We start from the raw sequence: 13,840 nt of genomic DNA on the forward strand, positions 1-13,840 counted from the left end.
CCAACATTGAACTAAACTCCCATTCCCTAGACAAATTGCAAATTCCATTTGCTTTACAAACTCTTCCACTAATTTTTTAAAGCCATACAGCATTGAAACAGGGCCCTTAAGCCCACCATCAGTGTTGACCCTCAATCACCCTCGTCCCATTTTATTTTTCTCAACATTGCCCCTGTTCTTTATCCCTACTCCATGATTCTACCACTCACCTAAACTCCAGTAAAAATTTAGAAATTTGCAGTGACCTACAGGTCTGGATATTTTTGTGAGGAAACTGGATCACGGGAGGAAACCCATGCATTATAATTCACTAACAGCAATTATTGAAAATTCTGTACTATGTACTCTTGCCATTTGCTAAATATATTACAGGTAACATCAAAATTAGCCTCTTAATTTTTGAAAGAGCGAACAAAAATAACAGGTGCAGCTGGAGTTACCATTCTTGTAACCGCCTTTGTTATGAGTGTGCCAGTGTTTGGAGTGGCTTTGACTCATCTGACTCATGCCGTAACACATTGGAGCAGAATTAGGCCATTTGGCTGATCGAGTTTGTTCCTGCATTTCATCATGGCTGATCCATTTTGCCTCCCCTGCCTGTATCCCTTCATGCCCTGACCAACCAAGAATCTATCAATGTCTGCCTTAAATAATAATACAGTCTAGGCCTCCACAGCTGCCTGTGGCAATGATTTCCACAGATTCATCACACTCTGGCTAAAGAAATTCCTCCTCATCTCCATTCCGAACGACACCCCTCTGTTGTGAGGCTGTGTCCTCTGGTCTTAGACTCTCCCACCATAAGAAATATCCTCTCCATGCCCACTATCTCAAGGCCTTTCACCATTCAGTTATGTTTCAATGATGTTACCATTCTTCTGAATTCCAGTGAATACACGCCCAGAGCCATCAAACATTCTTCATTTGACAAGCCGTTCAAACTTGGAATCATTTTTATGAAACTTCTTTGAACCACCTTTCTAAGATAGGGGCCAAAAACCACTCTCAATACTCCAAGTGAGGCCTCACCAGTGCTCTATAAAGTCTCAACATTATATTCTTGCTTTTATATTCTAGCCCTCTCAAAAAGAATGCTAAATTACATTTGCCTTCCCCGCCACAGTCTCAACCTGCAAATTAACCTTTCGTGAATCCTGAGGTTTTTACCACATTTAGGCCATGTAATTGACTTAAACTTGTGCTGGTAGAGGCTGAATACTATTTCAAACAGTAACAGGTTAATGCATTGTAGATTTACGTACTGCAGTGCTCTTCCTCTCGTAAATATGCGACATACTATTTGCAGTGTATTAGCATGAATCATGAAGGGTCTTGGGCTGTAACAACATGCTTATTTCTCTCCATAGATGCTGTCTGATTCGCTGAGTTCCTCCAGCAGTTTGTGTGTGTGGCTCAAGTTTCCAGCATCTGCAGAATCTCTAGTGAGCATGAGTAATCTATATTTCTCTTGTATTTTCTTAAAATGTGCCTTCTTTCTGGACAAAGAAATTACTTTGTAGAATATGAGGGAATGCTGGATACAGTACGAATATAATTTATAGACTGATAAATTAATATAAGTGCAGCCTTCCAAAGAGCATCAGTTATGAATGCATTACCAGAGTGCTACAGTTGATCTTGAAAGTAAAGATTAAAATTTTGAAAGCAACTGTTAAATGAGTGCAGAGCTTGACCATTCTTCTTTTCCTTGTATTGCAACGCTTATGCAATCCACTCCACTCCAGAGTGTAGAGCTTTTTTCTTAAAAGTTATTATACTTTCCTGTCAGCAGAGGTGAAAATAGCCTCTGATTTTGAAATCTGGAGCAACAATAAGTTTTCTGAGTTACACAGTAATCTTTGCATTGCACTTTCTGTGTGATTGCAAGACTTGCGGATGACACGAAGCTGGACGGCAATGTTAGCTGTGAGGAGGATGCTAAGAGGATGCAGGGTGACTTGGATAGGTTAGGTGAGTGGGCAAATTCATGGCAGATGCAATTTAATGTGGATAAATGTGAGGTTATCCACTTTGGTGGCAAGAACAGGAAAATAGATTATTATCTGAATGGTGGCCGATTAGGAAAAGGGGAGGTGCAACGAGACCTGGGTGTCATTGTACACCAGTCATTGAAAGTGGGCATGCAGGTACAGCAGGCGGTGAAAAAGGCGAATAGTATGTTGGCATTCATAGCAAGAGGATTTGAGTACAGGAGCAGGGAGGTTCTACTGCAGTTGTACAAGGCCTTGGTGAGACCACACCTGGAGTATTGTGTGCAGTTTTGGTCCCCTAATCTGAGGAAAGACATTCTTGCCATAGAGGGAGTACAAAGAAGGTTCACCAGATTGATTCCTGGGATGGCAGGACTTTCATATGAAGAAAGACTGGATTGACTGGGCTTATACTCACCGGAATTTAGAAGATTGAGGGGGGGATCTTATTGAAACGTATAAAATTCTAAAGGGATTGGACAGACTAGATGCAGGAAGATTGTTCCCAATGTTGGGGAAGTCCAGAACGAGGGGTCACAGTTTAAGGATAAAGGGGAAGCCTTTTAGGACTGAGATGAGGAGAAACTTCTTCACACAGAGAGTGGTGAATCAGTGGAATTCTCTGCCACAGGAAATAGTTGAGGCCAGTTCATTGGCTATATTTAAGAGGGAGTTAGATATGGCCCTTGTGGCTAAAGGGATCGGGGGTATGGAGAGAAAGCAGGTACAGGGTTCTGAGTTGGATGATCAGCCATGATCATACTGAATGACGGTGCAGGCTCGAAGGGCCGAATGGCCTACTCCTGCACCTATTTTCTATGTTTCTACATTCTGCAATCTGTTTTTATCAGTACCTAGTTGTAACTTTGGATGGCATACAAATAGAAGATTTTCATGGTACATGTAACAAATAATACGCTAAACAATCTATAACAGCTAACTGTGAGAAAAATCTGGAAATTTGGATGGTCTCAGAATTGTTGCTTTCTTCCTTCAAATGTATACATCTGTTCCTATCATAGGAGTTTGTGTTGTGTGAGAAGATAGCTGGAATAAAATAAAATGGTCTTCTTTACCTGTAATGGATGTGGAGAGTCTGTTAAGAAAGCTCAAGTGGAAAAACATTTTAATATCTGTCGGAACTGCTCGTGTCTGTCATGTATTGACTGTGGCAAGGACTTCCGGTAAGTATCTGGTTTGCATGTCTACAAGTTGTGTGCATATTATATTATACTTTAATGTAAAGATTATGTATTATTTCCTTTACTACTTATGATTCCCACACATAAAGTATTAACTGCAGAGTGATCAAACAGCAGTAAGGTTTTAATATAAGTTGCTGTTCATTAAGGGATATTTAGGATGCTGTGGAAAGCATTCTGTCTTCTTCTCTCTTGGGAGAAATCATTGAAGTTTCTATTGGGTTGTCCATTACAGTACACTACAACTCAGATTACCAGTTCTTATTGTCACTATAATTCAGTGTGTTACTGAGTTCAGCTGACCACATCCATGCCAGCTTTTTTGCCCATTTACACTAAACCCAGTTGCCTGCATTGACTTCATATTCAGTGCTTTGCTTATTTAAGTGCATGTCTGAGCATCTCAAATTCAATGATTGTATCTGCCTCCACCACCTGCCCAGACATTGTGCTCCAGGTATCAATCGTTCATGATGTGAATATTTTTCCCTTCAGATGCCTTTTAAAGTTCCTCCCTCTCACCTTTATCCTCTTGTTTTTGACATGGGGAAACAGATTTTGACTACGTACCCTATCTATGCATCTCAATTTTATACACTTCTATCAGGTCATCACGCAGCCTCCCTCACTCCAGAGAAAACAAGCTTAGCCTGTCCAGTCTCTCTGCATAACTGGAGTCCTCCAGTCCAGACAACATCCTGATGAATACCTGTACTCTTTCCACACAACCTTCCTGTAGTGTGGTGATCAGAACTGCACAAAGTGCAATCACCTTTATAAACGGGTGTTTGGTAAAGTTGCAATATGCCATCCTAACTTTTATATTCCATATCCTGAACCTATATACCTGTGTTGTCAGTTTGATCTCCAGGATCCCTGTTCATCGGACACTAATCCCATTTGCCTGCACTGAGTTCATATCCAGTGCTTTGCTTCACAGTGGTCAGGATTAAATTCTAACTGTCAATGCTCTGCCCAATTTTCCATCTGAAGTACATCTGTGTTAGCCTTAAATAACCTTTCTTGCTATCAACAATACCACCAACTTCCATTTCATCTACAAGGTTACTAGTCATACACCCTACACTCACATCCAAGTTGTTAATATACTGTATATCACAGACAGCAAGGTCCCAGCACTGATCCCTGCAATAAACCACTGGTCACTGACTTCCAATCAGAACAACGTATCTATTCAGATTTTCACTACTCACTTAAACTTAAACTTGTATGCTGTTTGAGGTTTCTGGATTGCTACCTTTTGAAAAGAAAATAATTAAAAATTTTTAGCAAAAATTGTATTTTGGAATAAAAGGAATATTGATAATGAAAAAGGTGAAAAAATGATGTTAAAACTTCTGCTTGATACTCACTGTTTACATGAGAAAAAATAGATCTGATTTTAAATGATATTTATCTTTAATGATCATCTATTGCAGCCCCTTTATTTCTGACTTGCAATTTTAATCAGATAGTCCTTCCAGTACTACTAAATTCTGAAGCAGTTCCATTGTATGGGTTACTATCTTCATCCAGTGAAATGCACAGCATACATTCATTAATGAGTTTTCTGATCGCATTGCTGACTGAAATATCATTTAACATTTCTTGCTAATGATAGTCTGTCAATAATTGTAGGGGAAATGATTATAAATCCCATACAAAATGCATTACAGAAGATCAGAAGTATGGTGGGAAAGGTTTTGAAGCTAAGGCCAAAAAAGGAGATGTGAAGCAGCAGCAGTGGATACAGGTATATACATCTCTCTAACTCCTTTTCTGCTTCAAGAAATAGTTACGTGGATTCTGGTTAATTGGGACAACTCTTCAAGGACAAAGACAAATGACAAAATATCCAGGGTTCCCTTTGTTTAATTGGGGCAAGAGATGGTTGGTCACATGCACTTATGTGGCTGTTAGACCCTACGCTGTGCTTAGAGTGAACAGTTGTGTCAGTTGTGTGTGCTTCTTTTATGTTATTCATTTGGGACAACGGATGCCAGTTCAAATAGCAGTGATTTTTGATAATGTTTTTTTGACTGAAAAAAAGATTTGAGACCTTTGTCACAAAAAGATTTGACACTAGCCAAAAAAGAAGGGAGAAATATCACCCTATTGGACCAAGTTAAAAGCCATCTGCCTAACACCATTCATCATCAGCTGTCAGAGATAACTGGAGTGGCAAAATCTCCAATTGCACGCTTGAACGTCAGCAAGATAAGCTGTGAGAAGATTGGGCGTTACGCGAAAAGGACAACAGGGAACGTCCAAAGAAACGAAAGCATGAATTTTAAGGATCCAGATGTTGAAGATTATCTGAATCAATAGTTTTCTATTGTAACTGGACAAGGTGAGCATGTCAGTGGAGCAATGTTTAAAAGAAAACAGGTCTGATGAGCTGGGTCGTGAGGATTTTAAAGCAACAGATGTTGACTTGATGGAAATGTAGGCACCACTTTAAATTCCAAGGAAGCACATGGTGAAAAAGGCAGTGATGATGCTTTAAGTGCAGAAACATGGAAATCTACAGAACTCCCCGACTTGTGTTCTGTGCAGATGATTTCTTCAATGCTGATGAAACAGGCCTTTTTATTTCTCTCGTGATGGTTTGCTTTGCTACAAACATGCAACACTACCAGGTTCAAAGAAAGCAATGGATTGCATAACTGTGTGTTCAAATATGTCAGGAACTGATGAAGAGAAATTGGTTATTGGGAAAAACATTCATCTCAATGTTTGAAGGGGCTAAGAATGGATAGTTTACCATTCGAATATTATGCCAGCCTATACGTGATGAATTCCTCTGTCGGTAAGCATTACAAACTAAATCACAGATCTATAGTACTGTAGTAATATTGGTGATGTTCAAATTTGTTCTGTATTTCATTGAAGTACATAATTTGTTACTCATTTAAATGATAGTTTGTTTTATTTTAACTTTTAAAATATTTCCATGAAACTTAGCCCCATTGGGATAATTGGAGCAACCATTTAATTAGGCCAAAACTTACTGGTCCTGATGTGTCCCAGTTAACCTGAATCCACTGTTTCATTCTTAAAGATTTTAAAAAGCTGGGCGAATCACATGTTATGTGCTGCTGAGCTTCTCAGTTCGATCTCACTGTTAAATTTACTTACTGTATTTGTATAAACAACATTCAGAAGTTGTGGAAATTATCACAATTGTGTCAGGATATTACTGAAGATCAACAAGATCTTAGGGAAATTAATTGGGATTTTGTGAGTAAGCTGAAATGAGATTTTATGAATAAGATCTTGTATGCTGATTTTTGATAAAATGTACAAAGTTAAAACAAGAAACACTAGCAGATGCAACAGATTAATTGTCGTCTTAGCAAAGACCTATCATTTTTATGATCTGTGCTTTTTATATATTGAATCAATTGGGGGTTCATTTTATGCCAATTTGACTTGTTTAGTTCTAGTGCAGTCATATTTGAACCAAGAGCTCTTCTATTCCATCGGATGTAGACAAAATATCATGCTTGGAGAACTGCAGTGAAGGTTTTCTTCATCACCTCACTGTTATTGCTGACTACTCTGGGCTAATTGACTCTTCTCTGTTTCCCACTTTACAATTGCTAGATTAAGTACTTGTGGAAAGGGAATGCAGCGTTTCTGTAATTGTTTAAAGTTCTAATCTTCCAACACCACTGCACTGTCTCCCCTGCTCACCACCTTCATAGGTTGAATGGAACTTCAATTTTAAAAAGTTCTTTTTGTTTTTGTTTAACTTTAGGGGCAATAATACTTTGAGTTATCAGTGCTCTCAATTCCCCCCAAATCTCCTAGCTCTATATGTTCTTTTAAGTCAGTCCTTGGAAACTACCACAAGGTTAAGCTTTTAATCATCTTCTCTACCATTTCCTTCAAATTTTGTCTGATGATACTCCTGTGGATTACCTTGGGACATTAAATTTGCCATGTAACTACTTACTGCTGTCATAAGGAAATAATGCTGAGGCTTTGTAAGGCATTGATCAGACCACACTTGGAGTATTATGATTAATTTTGGGCCCCGTACCTAAGAATGTGCTGGCTTTGGAATGGGTCCAGTGGAGGTTCACGAGAATGGTCCCAGGAATGAAAGGGTTAATGTACGGGGAGCATTCTGGGAGTTTTATTTATATAGCATGGAACGGGCCTTTCTGGTCCTCTAAGCCACGTTGCTGCCCAGTAACCCCTTGATTTAACTCTAGCCGAATCACAGGACAGTTTAACGGTGACCGATTAACCTACTAACAGAACACCTTTGTATTGTGAGAGGAAACTGAAGCACTTGGAGGAAACCCATGTGTTCACAAAAGGAATGTACAAGTTTGCTCACAGAGGGTGTCAGAATTGAACTCCAAAGTCCGGCACCTTAAACTGTAATGGCGTTGCAGGAATCGCTAAGCTGCCGTGGCACCTGATTGGTGGCCCTAGACAGGTATTGCTGCAGTTCAGAAGAATAAGGGGGAAATCTCATTGAAACCTTTTGACTGTTGAAAGGCTTGAATGTTTCCTATACTCTGTGAGTATAGGACCAGAGGGCACAGCCTCAGAATAGAAGGACGGCCCTTCACAACAGAGAGGAGGACAAATTTCTGTAGTTAGAGAGGTGAATCTGTAGAATTCATAGATTACAGAACAATACTGCACAGAAACATGCCCTTCAGCGCACAATGTTTTGTTGAACTAGCTAAAAAGAAAACTAAATAAACCCAAGAACTAATCCCTCCTACCTAATGTCTATATCACTCCATCTTCCTCCTATTCATGTGCCTATTAAAAGCTCTAATGTATTTGCCTCTACCACCAGACCAGGCAGTGCATACCACTCTGTGAGTAATAAAACTTACCCCTCACATCCCTTTTGAAAAGCACTTCTGGAAGTTGGGGGGGAAATCACTGTTGTACTTAATATTCGCTTCTCTCTAAAGTGTTACCTTGCCGTGGTTCAGCATGGACTAGAAGGGCCGAGATGGCCTGTCTCTGTGCTGTAATTGTTATATGGTTATATGAACCTACCCCCTCTCACCTTCAATGCATGCCCTCTGGTATTAGACATTTCAATCCTGGGAAACAGATACTCCCTGTGTACTCGTAATCTTGTAAACCTCTCTATCAGATCTTCTCTTAGGTTCTGCCACTCTTCCGAATACAACCCAAGTTTCTCCAGCCTCTGTTGATATCACGTGCTCTCTAAACCAGGTGGCATCCCGGTAAACCTCCTCTGCATACTCTTCAAAGCCTCAACATCCTTCCCATAGTGGGGTGAGAACTGTACGCAGTACTCCAAACGTGGCCTAACCAGGGTTCTATGAGGTTATAACGTAACCTCCTGAGTTTTGAACTCAGTGCCTTGACTAATAAAAGCAATCATTCCATAAGCCGCCTTAACCACCCCATGTAACCACTTTCATGGAGCTGTGAGGTTGGACCCCAAGATCTCTCTGCTCAGCAACACTGTTGAGGGTCTTGCCCTTAACAGTGTACTGTCTCCTTTCATTTGCCCTACCAAGGTGCAACACCTCACATTTATCTGAGTTAAACTCCAGCTGCCATTTCTTAGTCCATATCTGCAACTGATCTATATCACGCTGTATTCTTTGCCAGTATTCTACACTATCCACAGCTTCACCAATCCTGATGTCCTCCAGAAACTTACTAACCCAGTCATCTACAGTCCCTATAAAAAGTATCCCCCCACCGGAAGTTTTCATGTTTTATTCTTTTACAACATTGAATCACAGTGGATTTAATTTGGCTTTTTTGACACTGATCAACAGAAAAAGACTCTTTTGTCTCAAAGTGAAAACAGATCTCTACAATGTGATCTAAATTAAATACAAATCTAAAACATAAAATAATTGATTGCATAACTGTTCACCCCTTTAACATGACCCACCAAATCGTCACTGGTGCAGCCAATTGGTTTTAGAAGTCACATAATTATTTAAATGGAGATCACCTGTGTGCAGTCAAGGTGTTTCAGTTGATTGGAGTAAAAATACACCTGTGTCTGGAAGGTCCAACTGCTGGTGAGTCAGGATCCTGGTAAAAACTACACCATGGAGACAAAAGAACACGCCAAGCAACTCCACAAAAAGGTTATTGAAAAGTACAAGTCAGGCGATGGATACAAGAAAATTTCCAAATCACAGAATATCCCTTGGAGTACAGTTAAGTCAATCATCAGGGAATGAAAAGAATATGGCACAGCTGTATATCTGCGTAGAGCAGGTCACCGTCAAAAATTGAGTGACCGTGCAAGAAGGGGATTAGTGATGGAGGCCACCAAGAGACCTATGACAACTATGGAGGAGTTACAAGCTTCAGTGGCTGAGGTAGGAGAGACTGCGCATTCAACAACAGTTGCTTAGGTGCTTCACTAATCACAGCTTTATGAGAGACTGGCAAAAAAAGAGCCACCTTTTGGGGGAAAAAGAAACTCATGAAATCTTGGCTGGAGTTTGCCAGAAGGCACATGGGAGACTGAAGTCAGCTGGAAGAAGGTTGTATTGTTTGATGAAACCAAAATTGGGCTTTTTGGCCATCAGACACCACATGTCATCAAAAACACCATCCCTACCATGAAGCATGGTGGGAGCTGCATCATGCTGTGGGGATGCTTCACTACAGCAGGTCCTGGAAGGCTTGTGAAAGTAGAGGGTAAAATGAATGCAGCAAAATACAGGGAAATCCTGGAGGAAAACCTGATGCAGTCTGCAAGAGAACTGTGCCTTGGGAGAAGATTTGTTTTCCAGCAAGACATTGACCCAAAGCATAAAGCCAAAGCTACACAGGAATGGCTTTAAACAACAAAGTAAATATCCTGAAGTGGCTAAGTCGGAGTCCAGACCTCAATCCAATTGAGAATTTGTGGCTGGACTTGATAAGGGCTGTTCACCCATGATTCCCCCCCTCCCCAATGCAATCTGACAGAGCTTGAGCAGTTTTGTAAAAAAGAATGGGCGGAAAAATTGTAGTGTCCAGATGTGCAAAGCTGATAGAGACCTATCCACACAGACTCAAGGCTGTAATTGCTGCCAAATGTGCATCTACTAAATACTGACTTGAAAGCGGTGAGTAATTATGCAGTCAATTATTTTTATGTTTAATAATCGTAATAAATTTAGACCAACTTGTAAAAATTTGTTTTCACTTTGATATAAAAGAGTATTTTCTGTTGATCAGTGTCAAAAAAGCTAAATTAAATCCACTGTGCTACAATGTTGCAAAACAATAAAACATGAAAGCTTCCAAGGGGGGTGAATACTTTATAAAGGCACTGTAAATTTTAATTTGGGTCATTTATATACATCACAAACAGCAGAGGTCCCATCACAGATCCCTGCAGCACACCACTAATTACAGACGTCCAGCTCGAATGAGTCCCTTCGACCACAATATCTTCTATGTGCAGGCCAGTCTGAATCTGAACAACCAATTCGCTGCAGACCTCATGCATGCTGATCATCTGGATTAGCCTCCTATGAGGGACTTTGCCAAACCCGTTCAAAAAAAATCCATGCAGATAACATCCACTGCTCTGCCTTCATCAATCCTCTTGTCACCTTATCAAAAAATTCAAATCAAGTTGGTAAGACACAACTTGCCCCACACAAAGCCATACTGGCTCTCCCTAATTAGGCTATGGCTTTCTAGATACTCATATGACTTATCTCTCAGAATTTTCTCCAGCAAATTTCCCTACAGCTGACGTGAGACTCACCAGTCTATAGTTACCAGGATTTTTCCCTTGTTCCCCTCTTAAATAGAGATACAACGGTAGCTTCTTGCCAGTCCTGTGAGGACTGGCCTGTGCCTAGAGAGGACAGGAAGACACTGGTCAAGGCCCCAGCAATCTTGTTTCTTGCCTGCCTCAATAGTCCCATCAGGCCCAGGGGACTTTGCCACAGATGGCTGTGGTGGCCGAGTCATTGGGTTGATAGGATCATGATTAGGAAGAGTGTCAAAGGTTGTGGGGAGAAGACAGGAGAATGGGGTTGAGTCGATAATAAAGCAGCCATGATGGATTGCAGAGCAGGCTCAATGGGCTGCGTGGCCTAAATCTACTCCATATCTTACGGTCTTACTGAAAGCTTTGCCGTTCTTATTAATTTTAAAACTACCTATTGCACTCAGGAATTAAAGTCCATTTATATATGAAAAAAAAGTTATGATGAACATTTCTAAAACAATGCAAATGTAAAAATAGGAAAATGTACAATTGATTTGGATCAGTGAGCTGGCTGAAGAACTGCAAACTACAAAATGGTGAGAAGGAAAATTTAAATGAAGATTTGTAGATCATTGAGGATGAAAATCTGTTTCAGATATTAACACTTTTGCACTAACTGATTTGAGAGTTTCACACATTTTGTCTCTTTGATTCAGCCCACATTTTATTTTGTCTGACTGTACAGCTTTCAAGTAAGCTATGTAGCTCCAAAACATACTGCACATGTTAGAAATCTGAAATAAAAATGAAAAATGCTGGAGATAGTCAACAGATCAGGCAGCATCATTAGTGAGTGAAATAAGGTAAATGTTTAATTGTCAATAACCTTTTCATCAGATCCTTTGCTGCTGGTTTAATATAGGGTCAGAGGAATATTGTGTTGTGTGTAAAGCAGAATCTGTAATTATATGAAAGTGCCATACTGATCCTAGTGTGAACGGAGACCTTTTGTAAGCCAAATGCTCTGGACCACTCACCTCTAATCACATTAAACCGTCACCTCTTTTATCACAATGCAACAAGATACAGAACGTTGGTCCAAATGGGATACAACAATGATCTTGCACCCATGAGCAATGATTATTTTTCAGACTGGGGTTGATAAAATGTTTGTACCTTTTTTTGTGTGTGTAATATATATATTTTAAAAGAGACAGTAGATTACGATCACTTTGCTTTTGATGTAAAGTATGAAGTGTTTATCTGGAATTAGTATCCCATACATGGAAGCCAGGTGGCACTAGTTACTGTTTTACTGATAGCTTAAACTTCTGTCCTAGCATTTCCGGTTTTATGACCAGGCTGCTTTTCTCAAATCTGTGCCTATTTTCCCTGTTTGTCTTGGTCCTGTCTGTGAATTCACAACTTTCTCTTGTTTCTTTCCTGTTTCCCTTTGTGCTTCCTCTTGGCGTATCATGAGACCACTTGGCCCTTCTAACAATAAGCTTGACAGTACAGTCCTGATGACGAGTCTCCGCTGGAAACATCAACTGGTTACTCTTTTCCATAGATGCTGTCCGGCCTGCTGAGTTCCTCCTGCATTTTGTGTGTGTCTTACTTGGATTTCCAGCATCTGCAGATTTTCTCTTGTTTGTGATGACACTACAGATTTCTGATTCCTGTGCTAGCTAAAAATGTAAATGCTTTTCTGCCTTCTGATACTATCTCATTCACTTTGGAATCTGTTTTAATCATCCTACTCAATGACAAATCTTAAGACTTTCCATTCTTGCAAACTGTCATCTCAATTTCAATCTCTTTCTTCTACAAATGTGTTGCAACCTCCCAAGTACGTACCCACCATTCCCATGCTCTGTGTTTAATTCATACCAATCGGGTTCCCTCTTACCACGATGTACAGCCAACTTTTATCTGTCTTTTTCTCCTTGCTACCCTCTATCTGCTCACCTTGAGCTGTCAGCATTCTTTACCTAGTTGACCACTTCATCCTTCTCTATCAGCTCTCTACCATTGACCAGTTGGTTGAGATTGCACTAAGTTGTTACATTCTTACCATTCTAGTTGTAGCAAAAAAACCATCAGCAAAGCCCAAAACATAGACTGTTCATTAAATGCTGCCTGACTTGTTGGGTTCTTCAGCATTGTGTGTGTGCGTTGCTCAAGACTTCCAGCATCTGCAGATTCTCTTTCAATAAGTTGTCTCTGTATTTTGACAATTGATGCTGTTGATGGTGTTATGCCGTTGGCCCCCTCCTTTGTGAAAATCGCAAGAACTCTAGTTAAGGGGGGTCAACTGACCCAAGAGAGAGAGACGTGCGGAAGACCACGTTCTCCCAAGAAGCAGAATAAAGGTGACTTTAACTATTGTCTCATGGAGACCACGTGAAAAGCCCTCGGGCAAAGTGGGCTGGTTGAGAGAGAGATCGCAATACCTGCAACTTGATTGACACCTGCGATCCCGTGAAGAAGTATAAAGGCGGGTCTGAGGGGAGGACCCTCAGATGCACCCAGCAGACGCACCCAGCAGACACGAGATCGATTCCCGTGGGAGCGGGACGCCATTTTGAAGGAAGCCACGTGCGTTAGATTCCGAATTTGAATCTGTGGCTAAAACCAACGAAAGACTGCTTTTAAATAACAACGGGGAAGTCTGCTCCCCTGATTCCAAGGATTTGCTCTGCCAAGACGACGGGCAAGTGTGTATCTTTTCTAAGTCGTCTCTCTCTCTCTCTCTCTCTCTACAACGAGGAAAAGCCGGCAAACTTCTGAGTGACTCTTTATATTTCCGTTGGACTCCGTATTAACCCCTAGACAACTGTAGAGCTTATTTCTGATTGATTATGGTTACACCGGTGTTTTAGATTGAGTTTTGACGACGTGTATGATCTGAATGTTTTGTATTAACCATACGTTTGTGCCCTTGTTGAATAAAACGTTTG

The 13,840-nt window shown here is 40.4% G+C and overlaps 1 protein-coding gene across 3 annotated transcripts in view; it reads left to right on the forward strand.

Annotated features, from left to right (window-relative positions):
• Window positions 1-13,840, forward strand: part of lyar (Ly1 antibody reactive homolog (mouse)) — a 38,059-nt gene that overhangs the window by 923 nt on the left and 23,296 nt on the right. For 2 of the 3 annotated variants that reach the window (XR_012098666.1, XM_073043116.1), the window contains exons 2-4: window positions 1,368-1,442; window positions 3,014-3,175; window positions 4,832-4,946. Coding sequence is in view for 2 of the 3 variants with exons in the window: in XM_073043116.1 (XP_072899217.1) it covers window positions 3,054-3,175; window positions 4,832-4,946 (237 nt within the window). In the remaining variant the exon portion in view is untranslated. The remainder of the gene's footprint in view (window positions 1-1,367; window positions 1,443-3,013; window positions 3,176-4,831; window positions 4,947-13,840) is intronic. The other variant, XM_073043117.1, reaches the window with a different exon arrangement.

The sequence above is a fragment of the Hemitrygon akajei genome, chromosome 4 (assembly GCF_048418815.1).
Source record: "Hemitrygon akajei chromosome 4, sHemAka1.3, whole genome shotgun sequence".
NCBI classification, from domain to species: domain Eukaryota; kingdom Metazoa; phylum Chordata; class Chondrichthyes; order Myliobatiformes; family Dasyatidae; genus Hemitrygon; species Hemitrygon akajei.